We start from the raw sequence: 14,688 nt of genomic DNA on the forward strand, positions 1-14,688 counted from the left end.
CTACTATATATTTTGATGTCATCTGCATAAAGAGCGTATTCAATATCCAATTCATCAGTTATGTCATTAATGAAGAGTAAAAAAAGAAGGGGGCCCAGGACAGAACCTTGGGGTACTCCCGATGAAACATTAATATAACGAGAGTTATACCCAAAACAATGAACATACTGTTGCCTGTTATACAGGTATGACATGAAGAAGCGAATGAGCTGGGGGCCAAATCCTAAAACGTCCAATTTATGAAACAAAATACCATGATCAAGTCTATCGAATGCCTTTGAGAAATCAAGGTATATTACATCCGTCTGCAACCCACGTCTATTTTACAGAACGGTAGGGTTGCGGGGTGCATGGGTAATTAGCATGAACCTGAATAAAAACCCACGTGTTGGTGTTTTGTGTTATTGTCTCTTTCATAGGTACAGGTGAGTGAAAAATGAATCCCGAGTACAATGTCATCATGTTGCTTCTTGAAACGCCGTTTTCACGGCGAACCGAGCTAGAACGTCGGTATAATATATAATATACAGCTTTTGTTTAACACGTATAAGTAGCTAAGTGTATCTACTACTTATCCCAGAAAGAAGGTGTTTTAAAAAAGCCCTACGCCCAGTAACTTCTCCCTTCATTGTTTACTCGAAAAAAGTGCTCGTATATGTTTTCATTTGCCGAGAGATCATTTTCAAAATATATTTATAATAAAAATATGCAAGTCTTGGTGATGAAAAATGTACTCCTAATAAATTACTAAAGTACATAAAAAAATAGAAACAAATTTTATTTATTTTAAAAAAATCTCTCGCAAAGGCAGGTTCCGCTTTCTTCTTGAATCAATTATTTCGGGCAATAATGCGCCAAAGTAAAATCTGCCAAGTTTTTACATATATTTCTTCGTCTTTATAAATTTTTTCTATACAGGGTGTCTCAGAAATAAGTACATTAATTTTAATCAGTTATAGAGCTCATTGAACTCAACAACTTTTTTTAGTAGAGTTTTGTCAAGAACTTTTTAATTATCAAGTTAAAAATTGTTAAAGTTATATCCCAATTAAGGTTACCCGCCCATGGATCCTTAGTCACCCATGGACACTAATAATTATTATAATTAATAATGTATGGTCAAAAACAGTTACTAGGATACGTATTTTCCTAATCGTGTCAATGTGACAAACATTTAGAGAGAAATTGAAAATCCTGATCCCTAATGGCATACGGAATTTCATTGGCCCAAATGTGGGTGTTGAACACCTTCCCTCGTGTAACCGACTTCATCACTTGATGGTATAAGAGATACAAAATTTGCTTGTTCGTTTATTTTTCTATTAACCCACTTACAAAAGTTTTGCCTACGTGGTAAGTCTGTTAGTTTCAATAACTGAACTTTCTGGTCCTGAAAGGGGTACATTTGTTCTCTGAGTATCCTCCAAATACTATTCTCCGATACATCACACTAGACAGTGATACGTGCTAGTGCCCGGTCGAGCTTCGACACTCTTCAAAACAGCCTCTTCAGTATTAGCAATTCTATTACTACGTAACTTACCCCGATCCTGAGGTACAGGTTTAAAAGATCAGTACTCTCGAAAATGCTACAACGTTCTTAAAACTGCGTACATTTGGCAGACGACGATTTGGGAGGTTTTCTGAAAAAATTCGTTGGCCGCGAGTGCCGTTTCTCCGAGCTTCACCGTACGTTAAAACGATATCGGTGCATTCCAGATTTGAAAACAAAGCCATTTCAACACATTTCGTCTATAAATTAGAAATCTGTGCCACACAAACTTTAAAGAGACAACGTTTAATAAAAACATTGACATAAAAGTGATTGTCAGTGTCAAAACGGTTGCTACGGTACCTTCTTCATTGTTGTAGTGTTGCTATTATTTAAGTTATTATTTAAGGTGAACATAGACGGCTCGTGAATATATGGGTGGGAAAATTCGAAATTCAACTTGAGTTTTCGAAAAAATGCTAGATAAAAAAGTTGTTCCGTTTCACGAGTTCTGTTACTGGTTAAAATTAATGTACTTATTTCTGAGACACCCTGTATTTATTCCTTTGGGTGTCCATACAACAAAATAAACTTGTGAAATATCCGTAACAATCATTTGTCCCTGGACTTGAAAGTAGTAATCATGATTTTTTTTTTAGTTTCAATTCTCTGTCTGTCAATGTACAAAATTTGATTATTTTTTTTCTAACCGCTTCTTCGGGAGACAAATCTTGCGATTTTGAAGGGTATTTAATTTCGACTAATGCACTCCTATCCTCTAAAACCCTGTCTGGACTCTGGACTAGCAGCCAAGTAAGGAAATTGTTTTGAAATAAACAAGCCACACCGTTCAGTTTTTATATTTTCATTTATTTCAAAACACTTGACAGCTTTTTCCTCACTTTGCTGTCCATAGTATTGTTACGGGACCGGGTCGTCGCGAGCTCGCGATTCCAGCGAGGAAGCGTCCGGTCCTTAACCCGCGTCGGTACGCCGACTTTGTTCCAGGGTGTCGGAGTGCCCTTGGGTGATGGGGTTCTGAAAAGAACCGGTGTGGGTGCTTTGCTTGCTACGGCAAAAAACTGAGCACGGGGTTTTTCGTGAATAAAAGCCTCGATGAAAAAAGAAGGTACGGTTTATTGGGGTTGTCTGGCCGTTTAGCCGCCGGGGCGAGCACTGACGACAACAGACTTCCTTGAAACCCACGACTCAACTGCCTATTGCCTATTGCTCTAATTTTACGTATCTTATATGCGGCTGCTGTCGCAGCCGCGCTCCGATTAGCGGACATGCTTAAATATTATTTGGATAAAACAACTTATCTAATTCCTTAACCTAATGATCGCACTAATCAGGCCTCCAAATGTTGGCCCGGTAACAGTATGTATGACTATTGCCTCTAAGTGTACTGTACAACAGAGACTCCACAGTTTTAGCTATTGCTGGAGTCGGTCTAAGTTTGTAAATACGTCCAAAATTTGAAGCCGTAACCCTAATTTCTCTTTCTTTTGCCCATATGTGCCTGTTGCCTAGTGTCTATTTCAATTTGGTCTAAATTCAAAGATAATTTTCTCAAAAAAACCTCTTTGGCTGTCACAAATGTTTCTACATCCATGACAGGGTTTTCTAAAAAATATTTAAACCATAATCGCAGTCGGGACCAGCATACGTAAATTTTTTTACGACATATTTTTTTTACGAATACTTTGTCTAAGACGAGTTTGTTTTATAGACGAACAATATTTTTTTGTTATTAAACCAGGGCCGTTTAAATCACAATATATTTACTTATCCCCTCTAAAAAATTGATGACGTCACCTCAAAATTTTGCTGAATAAATCCTATCTAAATTGTATAAAATATGACGAGTCTCTTCTTGTGATTTATCATTCCATTCATGTTTTTTGGATTTGCATATACAGGGTGACTCAAAAAATTTAATGAATGTGCAAATTTATTTTATTGATTTAATCAGGAATTACAAAACCGAATGCTTTGAAATCTAATGTGAAAAAAAAACATAATAGGCATGCAGTCGTCACGTTTCCGATAGCGAGGGAAGTACTGTCTAAACTCTTTAGACCATTTTTTTTTATTTTCCCATTTTTCCATTTCTCAATTTTTCAATGTTTCAGTTTGGGATTTTTTCACTGTTTCGATTCTTTAATTTTCCTTCCATTTTTAGGTTTTTGAATATTTCAGCTTTGGAATTTTGCAATATTTCGTTTCTTCAATTTTTCAAATTTTTGATATTGTGTTTTCTCGGTTTTTAAATTTTTCGATATTTTAATTTTTCAGTTTTTAAAGTTTTAGGTTTTTAGATTTCACTATCACGACTTTTCGATTTTTCAGTTCCATGATTTTTCAATTTGTCGAATTTTTAAATTTTAGATTTTTTGTTCTTGATCATTCAATTTTCTGAGTTTTCAGGCTTAAATTTTTTTTGTTGTTCAATTCCTGGATTTTTAAAATTTTTGTTTTTTAAATTTTCCTATTTATCAACTTACTGGGATTTCAATTTTTTGATTTTTTGATTGTTCAATTTCTCGATTTTTTGAATTTTTAGTTTTTGATACGATTTTTTTTTCAAAAATTTTCAGTTTTTCAATTTATTAATTTTACGATATTTCAGTTTTACGATTTTTAAATTCTTTTATTTTTCAGTTTTCAATTTTTGACGTTTCTAAATTTTTCGATTTTTCAATTTGTCGATTAACTGATTTTTTGATTTTCCCATTTGTCTATTTCTTGATTTTTCAATTCTTTCTTCAATTGTGATTTTTCAATTTTTCGATTTCTGGATTTTTCAATGTTTCAGTTTTGGATTTTTTCACTTTTCCGATTCTTCAATTTTCTTTCCATTTTTCAGTTTTTCAAGATTTCAGTTTTGAATTTTTTCACTTTTTCGATTTTTCAATTTTCCTTCCATTTTTTAGTTTTTCAGTATTTCAGTTCTGAGATTTTACAATGTTTCGGTTCTTCAATTTTTCCATTTTTTGATGTTTCGATTTTTCGGTTTTTCAATTTTTCGATAGGTATTTTAATTTTTCAATTTTTAAGTTCTAGATTTTTCGTTAATTTTTTTGTTTTCCTTGATGTTTTAATCTCCCGATTTTTCAAGTTCTCGGTTTAAATTTTTTGGTTTTCCAGTTCTTCGATTTTTAAATTGTTTAATTTTTAGATTGTTGAATTTCTCGATTTATAGATTTTTCAATTTTTCGGTTTACCAATTTTTTTCATTTAAAATGTTTCAATTTTTCAATTATTAAGTTTTCGATTTTTCAGTATTGGTGTAATTTGAAAACGGTATTAATAATACATTTAGGCGAATAAACTATTAGACGGGCTTGATAAGCCTTGGTTGCTCTACAGTGTCTAAATTGTGTTTGAATAATATAATAATTATCACGAATATTAAAATTAATATGTCAAAAGAATACGAGAAATGATTATTCTGTGCTAAAGGTATGTTTGTGGGCCGCCTGTCATAAATTATCATTATTCTGCATTATCGGCTTACATGCTTTTATGACCCACGTCCGGTAGTCGTCTATCCCAGCGCGTCAGGTAGATTTTAAGAAGAATTGCTGGTTGCGTTTAAGGAAACAAATGGCGCCCAATTCAAACTTGTCTCTCGTCTAGCGTTCCACCTTCAACACTTGGTAATAGCAATCTAATGCTCAAGTGTTTCAAACTCATCATATTTTGTACATTTTGGGTAGAATTTATTCGACAAAATTTGGAGACGACGTCATCATTTTTTTCGGGGGAATAAACAGATATATTTTGGTTAACAACTTACCATGATTGCAATAACTTTAAAACGTCTGCAAGATTTCAAAGTATTGAGTTTTGCAATTCTTGATTTAATCAAGAAAATAAATTGACTCGGTCATTAATTTTTTTGAGACAGCTGAATAAGCTGTAGGGTTTTCTATGACTAACGAGAACAATCTTCTCTTACGAGACAAGCAGTAATCATGTAGCTGCTGCATTTTGTTCCTTCTGATGAGCATAATAGGTTTTTACCACTGCGCGAAATTTATATAATAACTAGCTGACCCGGCCACGCGTTGCTGTGGCTAAAGTTTTTGTTATATTACATTATAGTAAACAATCTAAGAGGAACAATAAGAGAACATCAGTCACGGAGTCCACTATGCTTTTTCACACAGATGGTATTTGTAAAAAAATATGGTGATCTCCTTATTTGACTTTCTACTACTATAACCCTTTAGTACAATGAAATTATTTACGAACAAAGACGAAAATGTTGATGTTGGTATACAAATTCACTGGATGTCATTGGGATTTAAATTTCCATCGATGTTTCCAGCAACAGCATCTCGTAAGTGAATATATTCTTCCGATCGTAGTTTTGCCTGATTGAATCGAAGGAATCGCAAGCGTTCGCTTTCGACCTTAGCATACATATCAACAATGTATTGATGGAACAGCTGACGATATCGAAGGATATAATTGTCTTGATGTTGCCTAACCATTATTCGGTGTGCGTAGTAGTTCATTGAGCTAACTTTATTATTTCTGTAATCACCTAAAAAAATAAAAAATAAAATGCAATACGAAATTAAAATCTATAAGAAAGTAAATAGATAATTGTCAAATTTACCGGTATTTGGATCATACTGTTTGATATTAAGGTGATATTCATCTTGTCCTTGCCAAGATATCAATGGATATTGTAGTGCGTCATATGAACGGTGTAGATCCGAAATCGTACTGACAGTGTTGTCTCGCCGTGTAATTTTTATAGATCTTTTGTCAACTGGATCACCAACCATGATAACAGCAACCTCATCAACAGTTGGAGCGTTGAATCTACCAGCATGTTCACCTAATGGTACTTTGTCGGCTTTTATGACGATTTGATAATTGTCATTTTGCAGTCGTGGCGAAACTCTTTTGATCAATTGAATTAGTTGATTGTGATCTTCTAAAAAATTTTACAATAATATCACAATTGCTCTTTCCTCTGCTTGTTCAATAAAATTATACAGGCACCGAGTCGTCACGCGCTCTTCACAATCGCCCATAAAATAAATTTGAAGAAATTTCGGATTGTTATCAGGCATTGGCATCAGTGATCCGATTTTATGGTACACCTGGCCTTGAATTTTGAATGTAGTTTCAAAATTACGTCCATCGGATGCACGATCGCAAATTTTAGTTGCCCCAAATGACGTCATTTGGAAGCAAGAATTAAATTTGCGTATCTTACGCAAAAATAATTTGGAATCATCTGAATTGCCAGTAAGAAGGGATAATAAAGGCTCCGGCGGAGCGGGTAGAGGTGACAGCACAACTTTTCCTGATGCGCAGCACATGCCGGCTGCTTCATTCCGAAATTTCAATGCCTGACAATATTGACATACTTTATCCATTCCACCGATAGCAATTTTTGAATGCGCTGAGTAGTTAATATCTGGTGCATATTCAAAGGCAAGCCGAACGAATGATGCACGTGTTAATGAGCGGCTGATCCGTTGCCTTTGTCGATCTAGTACTTGTACTGTAGCTATGTTTCGTTCTCGTGCCGCTCTTGTTCTCGTAATATTCTGTTGCCGACGTTCGTCACGCTGTTCTTGAGATTCTTGTGCACGACTTTCTGCAGTCCTGATTCTTTCAGCTGCATTTCTTGTTTCGATTTGTTCTGGTAATTGCTGAGCTCTTTCAACACGTTTGCGTCGTGACCCTTTGCTGCTCGCGTTGTTGAGGTTAGATTTTTTCGCTGGCATTTGACTGACAATAATAATTTAATCGTTTAAATATTAGAAACCCAGTCGAAAGGTATCGACATCTGTTAGAATCATTTGGAGTTAACAGATAATTGTGACTGTCAAATAATAGCAGACAAATAATTAGCAATAAATTAAAATTGCGACTATAATTTGAGATTTAAACTATCCTATCCCTCAAGTTGGATCGAACTGCACATGGTGTGCGAATTTTATTATAATCGGTTAAGTGGTTTAGGAGTCCATTGAGGACCAACATTGTGACACGAGATTTATATATATTAAGAAGAATAATCATAATATTTTGTGTCGTAAATTGATGGCCATTTTTCAAATGTTTCGCGGGTTTCCGAATTTTGTTCACATGTCAAATTTTGGCGGAATGTTTGGGTTACCACCCCCACAGTTACACTTACTTTTAATTAGTACCATAATTTTTTAGATTGTGGCTTTAAGTACTTATCCGCTGGTCATGTTTTATTATCTTCTGTGTTTTGCCGACGTTTCGCTACCTTTATTGGTGCATTCTCAAGGCTATGCACGCTATGCACTATTATTAATCAAAAAATTTAAATTGTCGAAAAAGACAAACATTAAAGTTTTGTACCAGTAATGTAATGAATGGTGGTTATTAATTATTATTTTATTTAGAAATTTGTTCACCTTCATTCAAATTTGGTGATTTCTAGTAATTTTTATACTAATATTTAGTGCTTTTACGCCGAGGCTTGGCAATCCTGTATTCGAGACGTTTCTCCTCCGTTTCTAACCTCAACTTGTCGCTTCCCCTGTCAACAATAGCAACATTCACAATTAATTGACTAAATTAGAAAAACCCAACATGCCAAAAGTCCGTCGAAGCAAAAAAGCCCCTCCTGAGGGGTGGGAACTCATCGAACCAACCCTCGATGAGTTGGAACAAAAAATGAGAGAAGGTAAGTCCCAGATGACCCGTCACAGATGCGTTGATACTGACTGTAACCGTTTTAGCTGAAACTGAGTCCCACGAAGGCAAGAGGAAAAACGAATCTCTGTGGCCCATATTTAAAATCCACCACCAGAAGTCGCGATACATTTACGACTTGTTTTACAGACGAAAAGCGATCAGTCGAGAGCTGTATGATTACTGCCTCACTGAAAACATTGCCGATAAAAATTTAATCGCCAAGTGGAAAAAACAAGGTTATGAGAATCTGTGTTGTCTAAGGTGTATTCAGTCCAGGGACACAAATTTTGGGACGAATTGTATTTGTAGGGTGCCCAAGGGCAAATTAGAAGAGGTGGGTTTTATTTAATTTGTGTTAGAAATGTTGTAATAACGGTTTTTTTTTGTAGGGTCGCATCGTCGAGTGCGTGCATTGTGGATGCCGAGGATGTTCGGGGTAAACGGATGGTTTTATTATTTTAAGGATTGGTTTCAATTTTTTTAATATGTAATTGTAAATAGCAATAAATAAAATTAAGACATCAGATTATTTTTTTGTCTGTTGAAATAAAGGTTTCACGCCATGTTTAAACCAATATCCAATTAAGAGTCGCTTTGATTCACCGTTTTATCTTTGTTAGTGATGAGTACTAGTACTTTAAAAAAATCGTTCATGGTAACTTTAGTTTTATTAATTCAAATAAACCGCCATTTTTGGTTATCTACTTATCTTTGTCTTTCTCACGTGGTATGAATCCGTCTTTCTCATTTAGACAAATGACAACTAGGCAAACCTAACCTCAAAAAAACACATGTGTTTGATCTTGTAAGTTGCTGCAGATTTTTGTAATTTGAATACTTAATAAAATGGGTAAGCGACAAAATAACGTTGAAAGTGATACCACCGCAAACAAGAAAAATAAAAAATCCAATTCGGAAGTCGAGGTCAAAACCGAGAAACAAAATTTTGAGAAAAAATCCACATTCCCAAAGAAAATCGAAGGAGAGCAAAAGAAGCCCCACAAACACCTAAATGGCAAGGGTAAAACAACAGAACAAACTCAAAAACCGGAGGACTGGAACGAATTCAAAAAGAAAAAAAAGGAGTTGAGGTTGAAACGAAGGCAAGGTAGAAGCGGATTCGATATTGTTGTTAAAGCGAAGAAAATGGGTGAAAAGTTGCGTTGCAAGACCTTGAAAGGGGGCGAAGAGGAACGAAACAAGCTGATAGACGAGCTACATTTATTGCTCAAAGGGCAGGGTCACTATGCTAAGTTTGTTTTGGCGCATGATACATCAAGAATAGTGCAGTGGTTATTGAAATACAGCTCGGAAATAGTGAAGAATCAAATTTCAGAGGTACTTGTATGATTTATTTATTTATTTTGTGTGATTATGAAACTTGTGTTTTAGGAACTTATTCCGGTCACTGTGGACATGCTCCAATCAAAGTATGGAATCTTCTGTACAAAAAGACTCCTCAAGTATGGAAACAGCAAAACCAGAAGTGCTATTATTGATAAAATGTATGGACATGCTGTGAAGTTCGCCAGTCATGCCATTAGTGCTTCTGTTTTTGAGTATGCGTACAGTACCTGGGCCACTCCACAACAGAAACAACACTTAGTACAAGAATTCTTTGGAGAAATCTACCGAACTAGCAAAGACAATGAAATTAGACACTTGAGGGACGTATTTAAACAAAGTCCTGATTTAAAAGCGGCAATTTTAGCTACCACAAAAGCTAATCTGTCGAGAATCATAGATAAAAGTCTGCTGGATTCAGGTTTAGTTCAGACTGTTCTTCACCAGTATCTCACTGAGTGCTCTGCTGAAGATAGAGCCGATTTAATCTCACTGTTAATTCCGCATATTGTGGTCATAAGCAACAGTAAAGATGGAGTGAGAGCTGCCATGCAGTGCATTTGGCATGGTACAAACAAAGACAGAAAACATGCCATGAAAACAATAAAAGAACACACAATTGAATTATCGAAACATGAACATGGTCACTGCACTATTATCACGTTGTTAGACACAGCAGATGACACAGTTCTGCTCCACAAAATTATTTTAAGCGAAATTTTAAACGCCGCGAGAGATCTGGCTGAAAATGAATGGGGGCGCAAGGTTTTGCTATGGTTGGTGGCACCAGCAGACTCCACTTGTTTTCACCCTGTCTTTGTTAAAGAGTTTGAAGAAGGAAGGAAAAATTCAAACTCTAAGAAAGACTGTGCAATCAGGAGGAAAGAAATACTGGACTATTCGATAGATACTTTACTAAAATTGATAGCTGAGGAACCAGAGTTCTGGCTTAAAAACTCGTCTCTAGCCTATGAAATGCTTGCAATATTGAAAGCGGGTACTGGCGATGCTCTACGCAACGCCATTGAAAGCATAGTCAAAGTGATAGTTAATCCAGAGTGGAAAGTTAAAGCTAAAGAAGAAGAGATTTTAGGTGTTGAAGATGCAGGACTTCACATGCTTTTAAAAAAATTAGCCAAACATGACCAAAACGTTGAAGATCAAAATTCGTGTTTTGGGGCTTGTGTTATTGAGTCATTGCCAAAAGAAACGGTAAGTTTGTGCTTTTGGTTATTGATTGACTAACATTTTGTGCGTTTTTAGTTGAAGACGTGGTTAAGTTTAAACCGGGGGTGCTTTTTGTTGGTGGCGATTTATGAAAATTGTACAAAAGAGGTACAGGAGAAACTTAAGCTGAAGTTACAGGAGCGCCAGAAGGTGTTGATGAAGCAGACTTCAGCTGGTAGTAAGATTTTAATTAAGAAAATGAATCAATAAATTTTTATTAATTTTTCTGAGGAGTGTTTTTACTAGACCAAATATTTTCTAACGGAAAACAGTCGTCTGAAAAATAAAGATTCGTGAACACTTGCGTTCTAAACTTGTTACAATATCAGTTTTTGACAAACATGTAAATGTCAAGCACTGTATTAAGTAATCTTTATAAAAAGAACTTCCAGTCAAGTATTAAACAAAAGCTTACTACAACAATCAGTCCAGTAGTTTCGGATGTTGCGTGTCTAATAAAAATCCACATAGGCGTCGACAGACAGGTACAACACACACTACATTTTTATGCCCAAAAAACCTGCCGCATATTATACGCTCTATCGTGTGTTCCGCTTTTGTCATTCAAATCCTATATTTCTAGAACGTAGAACGCTAACTGAGCGAGTATCTACTAGAATATCCAGAAAAAGAACAAGCAACATTTAATTACGTCACACTCTATCAAGGTTTTTAAACAACAAAGATTTTACAGGATGGCAAATTATTGATTAATACAAAAGTGTATGTATTATTAACACCCTCCCCGTTTTCGAGTCCACGACATTAATTAAACATTTCAAGGCCCTTTCTCCCAAAGCGGATCACCGCTCAAGAATAGTTTAAATGCCATTAATGAACTATTTTAAATCTCGGATGAGAATTTATGCAGTGTGGAAATTTAATAACTTAGGTAAAACCGACCAGAACTCTAGACATTAGTGTTAAGGAAAGGTTAACCCGGAATAAGTGAGTTTCCCGTTATGTGTTTTAAATGAGTAGTTTAAACTTAAATTTAACTGCAGTTAAATTGTATTAGAATCATTGACAGTTAAAAATTTATATTTTGCCTTTTTTTTTTTCTTAATATACATGGTATTCTTTGAACAACACGATACTCAAAAACATCTTTTTTCTTTCCTGTAGCGAAATAAGGATTTTGTAATGAAGCTCCTCCCCTTGGCTCACGACGAATAAAAAAATCATTTCTTTTGGTTTTCTTTTTAATTAATACATTTTAGTTTTCTTTGTATAACACGATTACTTAAGAACATATTTCACATGGCAATTTTTCGTAGAAAAATAAGTATTTTACAATTAAACTCCGCCCCTCGGCTTACGACGAATAAAAAAAATCACCAGAATTGTGATAGAGCGGATGGGCGGGGCTTATATTTTGCCTCTTTTTTTTTCTAATATACATGGCCGTCTTTTTACAACAATAAACTTAAAATATGGTTAAAATGGTAAATTTTTGCAAGGAAATATGGATTTTGCAATTATTAGGCGGAGCCTAATTGCAAAATTGAAATTTCCTTACACAAATTTGCCATTTTAAACATGTTTTAAGTTTCATGTTGTGAAAAGAAGTATGCACATATTAAAAGAAAAAGGCAAAATGTAAGCCCGCCCACCCACCCTGTCTCAATTGTGATGATTTTTTTTTTTATTCGTCGTGGACCAAGGGGCGGAGCTTAACTGCAAAATAATACTATGTACATATATTAAAAAAAAGGCAAAATATTAACATACATTATGACATATACATTTTGAAAAAAAGTAGAAACTTATTAGAACGTAATTATTACCCGAGGCGGAGCAGAGTTTTGAAAAATAAACATGAATGAAAATAGGGCGTTTTAAAAATTAAAATGATAGATTTTTTAATAATTTTCTCGACAATTTCGGATTATCAGTTATAATATAACAAGTGATATGATTATTATCGATAATATTTCGAGTGAAACCGAGCTGCAGATTCAACGAGTGCGAAGCACGAGTTGAATGTGCTGCTTCGGTTTCACGAGCCATATCTTCGATTATTAATCATATCACGAGTTATATTCAACATGAGAATATAATAAATGAACACATTTTTTGATAATAGAGTTGATTTCGTCGTTTTGAGCTTGCCCCCAACGTTGGCAAGCCATAAAAGACAAAAAAATTTACGAAATTTTAAAATTTGTCAATTTGACAGTTTTTAAATTTAGATAGCAACAGACCACAAGAAGGCAATAAAATTATTATCGCTGTGATAGACATGTAACTAAGGGCATGAACAAATTCTATTGGACGAAATGGGGTCATGTGATTCATGAATTATATTCTCAGTACAATAGTGCCGTTGTTTTTACACCCAAGGCGAAGTCGAGAGTTGAAAAATATGCCACGGATCTCGACTTTGGCTAGAAAAGAGTAGCCTATTCAAGATTTTTTTCATAGCAATTTTGGATGATTTACGTTTTGAAGAAAAGTGGAGACCTAGAACGTAATTCTTACACGAGGCGAGGCCGAGTGTTGAAAAATAGATATGATTATCTAGGGCGTTTAATATTGAAAAAATGAAGTGTTAGTTTTATTATTAATGTTCTTGACGATTTCGGGTTATCAGTACAGTGATGTAGTGGAGGGTATTATTAAACCCGAGGCGAAGCCGAGAGTTAAAATATATGCTACAGATCTCAGATCTTGTTTAAACAGCAATATTGAAGGTTTTTCTTTCATATCAATTTTGAATAATGTACATTTTGAAGAAAAGTTGAGACCTAGGACGTAATTCTTCCTCGAGGCGGATCCGAGTGTTGAAGAATAGACATGAAATTTTTGTAAGGAAATATCGATTTTGCAATTAGACTCCGCCCCTAGGTCTGCCAACGAATGAAAACTTCATTACTATTTGGATCAGAGCAGGCATGGGTGGGGCTTAATCTTTGGTTTAATTTTTTTGTATTCCTTTAGCAACATCATACGCAAAAACAAGTTTTTAATTTCTCGTATAGAAATACGGATTTTGCAGTTAAGCTCCGCCTTCTTGACCCACGATGAATAAAAAAAATCATCATAACTGTGATTGGGCGGGTAGGCGGGGCTTATATTTTGTCTTTTTTCTTAATATACTTAGTCGTCTTTTCAGAACAAGAAACTTAAAACATGTTTAAAATGGTAAATTTTCGTAGACAAATATTGATCTTGCAATTAAGCCCCGCCCCTCGATCTGACAACGAATGAAAAATTCATCACAATTGAGAATTGAGATCGGGGCGGGTATGGATGGGGCCTAATTTTTGGCTTTATTTTTTTCTTAATATACGTAGTATTCTTTGAGCAACACGATACTCAAGAACATGTTTTTAATTTCTCGTAGAGAAATACGATTTTGCAGTTATGCCCCGCCCCCTTGGCCCACGACGAATAAAAAAAATCATCACAATTGAGACAGGGTGGGTGGGCGGGGCTTCACTTTGCCTTTTTTTCTTAATATGCGTAGACTTAATTCGACAACAAGAAACTTAAAACATGTCTAGAATGAATGAATTAAGTTGAGACTTATAATATAATTCTTACCCGAGGCGGGGCCGAGTGTTCAAAATTAGATTGACATTTAGGGCGTTTAATATTGAAAAAATAATGAAGTGACAGTTTTATTAATAATTTTCTCGATGATTTTTTAAACACGAGGCGAAGTCGAGAGTTGAAAAATATGGTACGCGTTTCAAATTTTGTTTAAAAAAGAGTAGGTATTCAAGATTTTTTCAATTTTGGATGATATACGTTTTCAAGAAAAGTTTTTATTTTTAGTTTCATGTTGTGAAAAAGAAGTCTACACATGTTAAAACAAAAAGGCAAAATGCACGCCCGCCCGCCCACCCATCCTATCTCAATTGTGATCTTTTTTTTATTCTTAGAAACTTGAAACACGTTTAAAATAATAAATTGGAAAT

General features: G+C 34.9%; 3 protein-coding genes across 3 annotated transcripts; 2 read left to right on the forward strand and 1 right to left on the reverse strand.

The window, feature by feature from the left end:
• Positions 1-5,558: 5,558 nt before the first annotated feature.
• Positions 5,559-7,366, reverse strand: LOC135132785 (uncharacterized). The gene is made up of 2 exons (XM_064060982.1): positions 6,123-7,366; positions 5,559-6,047 (listed from the first exon to the last, which is right to left on the reverse strand). The coding sequence occupies exons 1-2, from the start codon at positions 6,292-6,294 to the stop codon at positions 5,785-5,787; spliced, it is 435 nt and encodes a 144-aa protein (XP_063917052.1). The 5' UTR covers positions 6,295-7,366; the 3' UTR covers positions 5,559-5,784.
• Positions 7,367-7,985: 619 nt separating this feature from the next.
• LOC135133294 (protein BUD31 homolog) lies at positions 7,986-8,720 on the forward strand. Its single transcript, XM_064061651.1, has 3 exons — positions 7,986-8,183; positions 8,239-8,528; positions 8,584-8,720. Exons 1-3 carry the CDS (start codon positions 8,090-8,092, stop codon positions 8,632-8,634), a joined length of 435 nt encoding a protein of 144 aa, XP_063917721.1. The 5' UTR covers positions 7,986-8,089; the 3' UTR covers positions 8,635-8,720.
• A 238-nt stretch (positions 8,721-8,958) lies between these two features.
• LOC135132693 (protein penguin) lies at positions 8,959-10,991 on the forward strand. Its single transcript, XM_064060866.1, has 3 exons — positions 8,959-9,532; positions 9,587-10,750; positions 10,802-10,991. The coding sequence occupies exons 1-3, from the start codon at positions 9,041-9,043 to the stop codon at positions 10,973-10,975; spliced, it is 1,830 nt and encodes a 609-aa protein (XP_063916936.1). The 5' UTR covers positions 8,959-9,040; the 3' UTR covers positions 10,976-10,991.
• Positions 10,992-14,688: the final 3,697 nt, after the last annotated feature.

Source organism: Zophobas morio, unplaced genomic scaffold, assembly GCF_036711695.1.
Source record: "Zophobas morio isolate AGI-343-1 ecotype UQ-CSIRO unplaced genomic scaffold, CSIRO_AGI_Zmor_V1 ptg000021l, whole genome shotgun sequence".
NCBI lineage: Eukaryota > Metazoa > Arthropoda > Insecta > Coleoptera > Tenebrionidae > Zophobas > Zophobas morio.

What these genes read in the sequence shown, in the direction of transcription:
- LOC135132785 (XM_064060982.1), bottom strand. Translation starts at nt 6,294, where the DNA reads ATGGTTGGTGATCCAGTTGACAAAAGATCTATAAAAATTACACGGCGA. An exon ending in ACAGTATGATCCAAATACCG is followed by an intron (nt 6,048 to 6,122) that starts GTAAATTTGACA and finishes TTATTTTTTTAG; the next exon opens with GTGATTACAGAAATAATAAA.
- LOC135133294 (XM_064061651.1), top strand. Translation starts at nt 8,090, where the DNA reads ATGCCAAAAGTCCGTCGAAGCAAAAAAGCCCCTCCTGAGGGGTGGGAA. An exon ending in GGAACAAAAAATGAGAGAAG is followed by an intron (nt 8,184 to 8,238) that starts GTAAGTCCCAGA and finishes TAACCGTTTTAG; the next exon opens with CTGAAACTGAGTCCCACGAA. An exon ending in CCAAGGGCAAATTAGAAGAG is followed by an intron (nt 8,529 to 8,583) that starts GTGGGTTTTATT and finishes TTTTTTTTGTAG; the next exon opens with GGTCGCATCGTCGAGTGCGT.
- LOC135132693 (XM_064060866.1), top strand. Translation starts at nt 9,041, where the DNA reads ATGGGTAAGCGACAAAATAACGTTGAAAGTGATACCACCGCAAACAAG. An exon ending in TGAAGAATCAAATTTCAGAG is followed by an intron (nt 9,533 to 9,586) that starts GTACTTGTATGA and finishes CTTGTGTTTTAG; the next exon opens with GAACTTATTCCGGTCACTGT. An exon ending in AGTCATTGCCAAAAGAAACG is followed by an intron (nt 10,751 to 10,801) that starts GTAAGTTTGTGC and finishes GTGCGTTTTTAG; the next exon opens with TTGAAGACGTGGTTAAGTTT.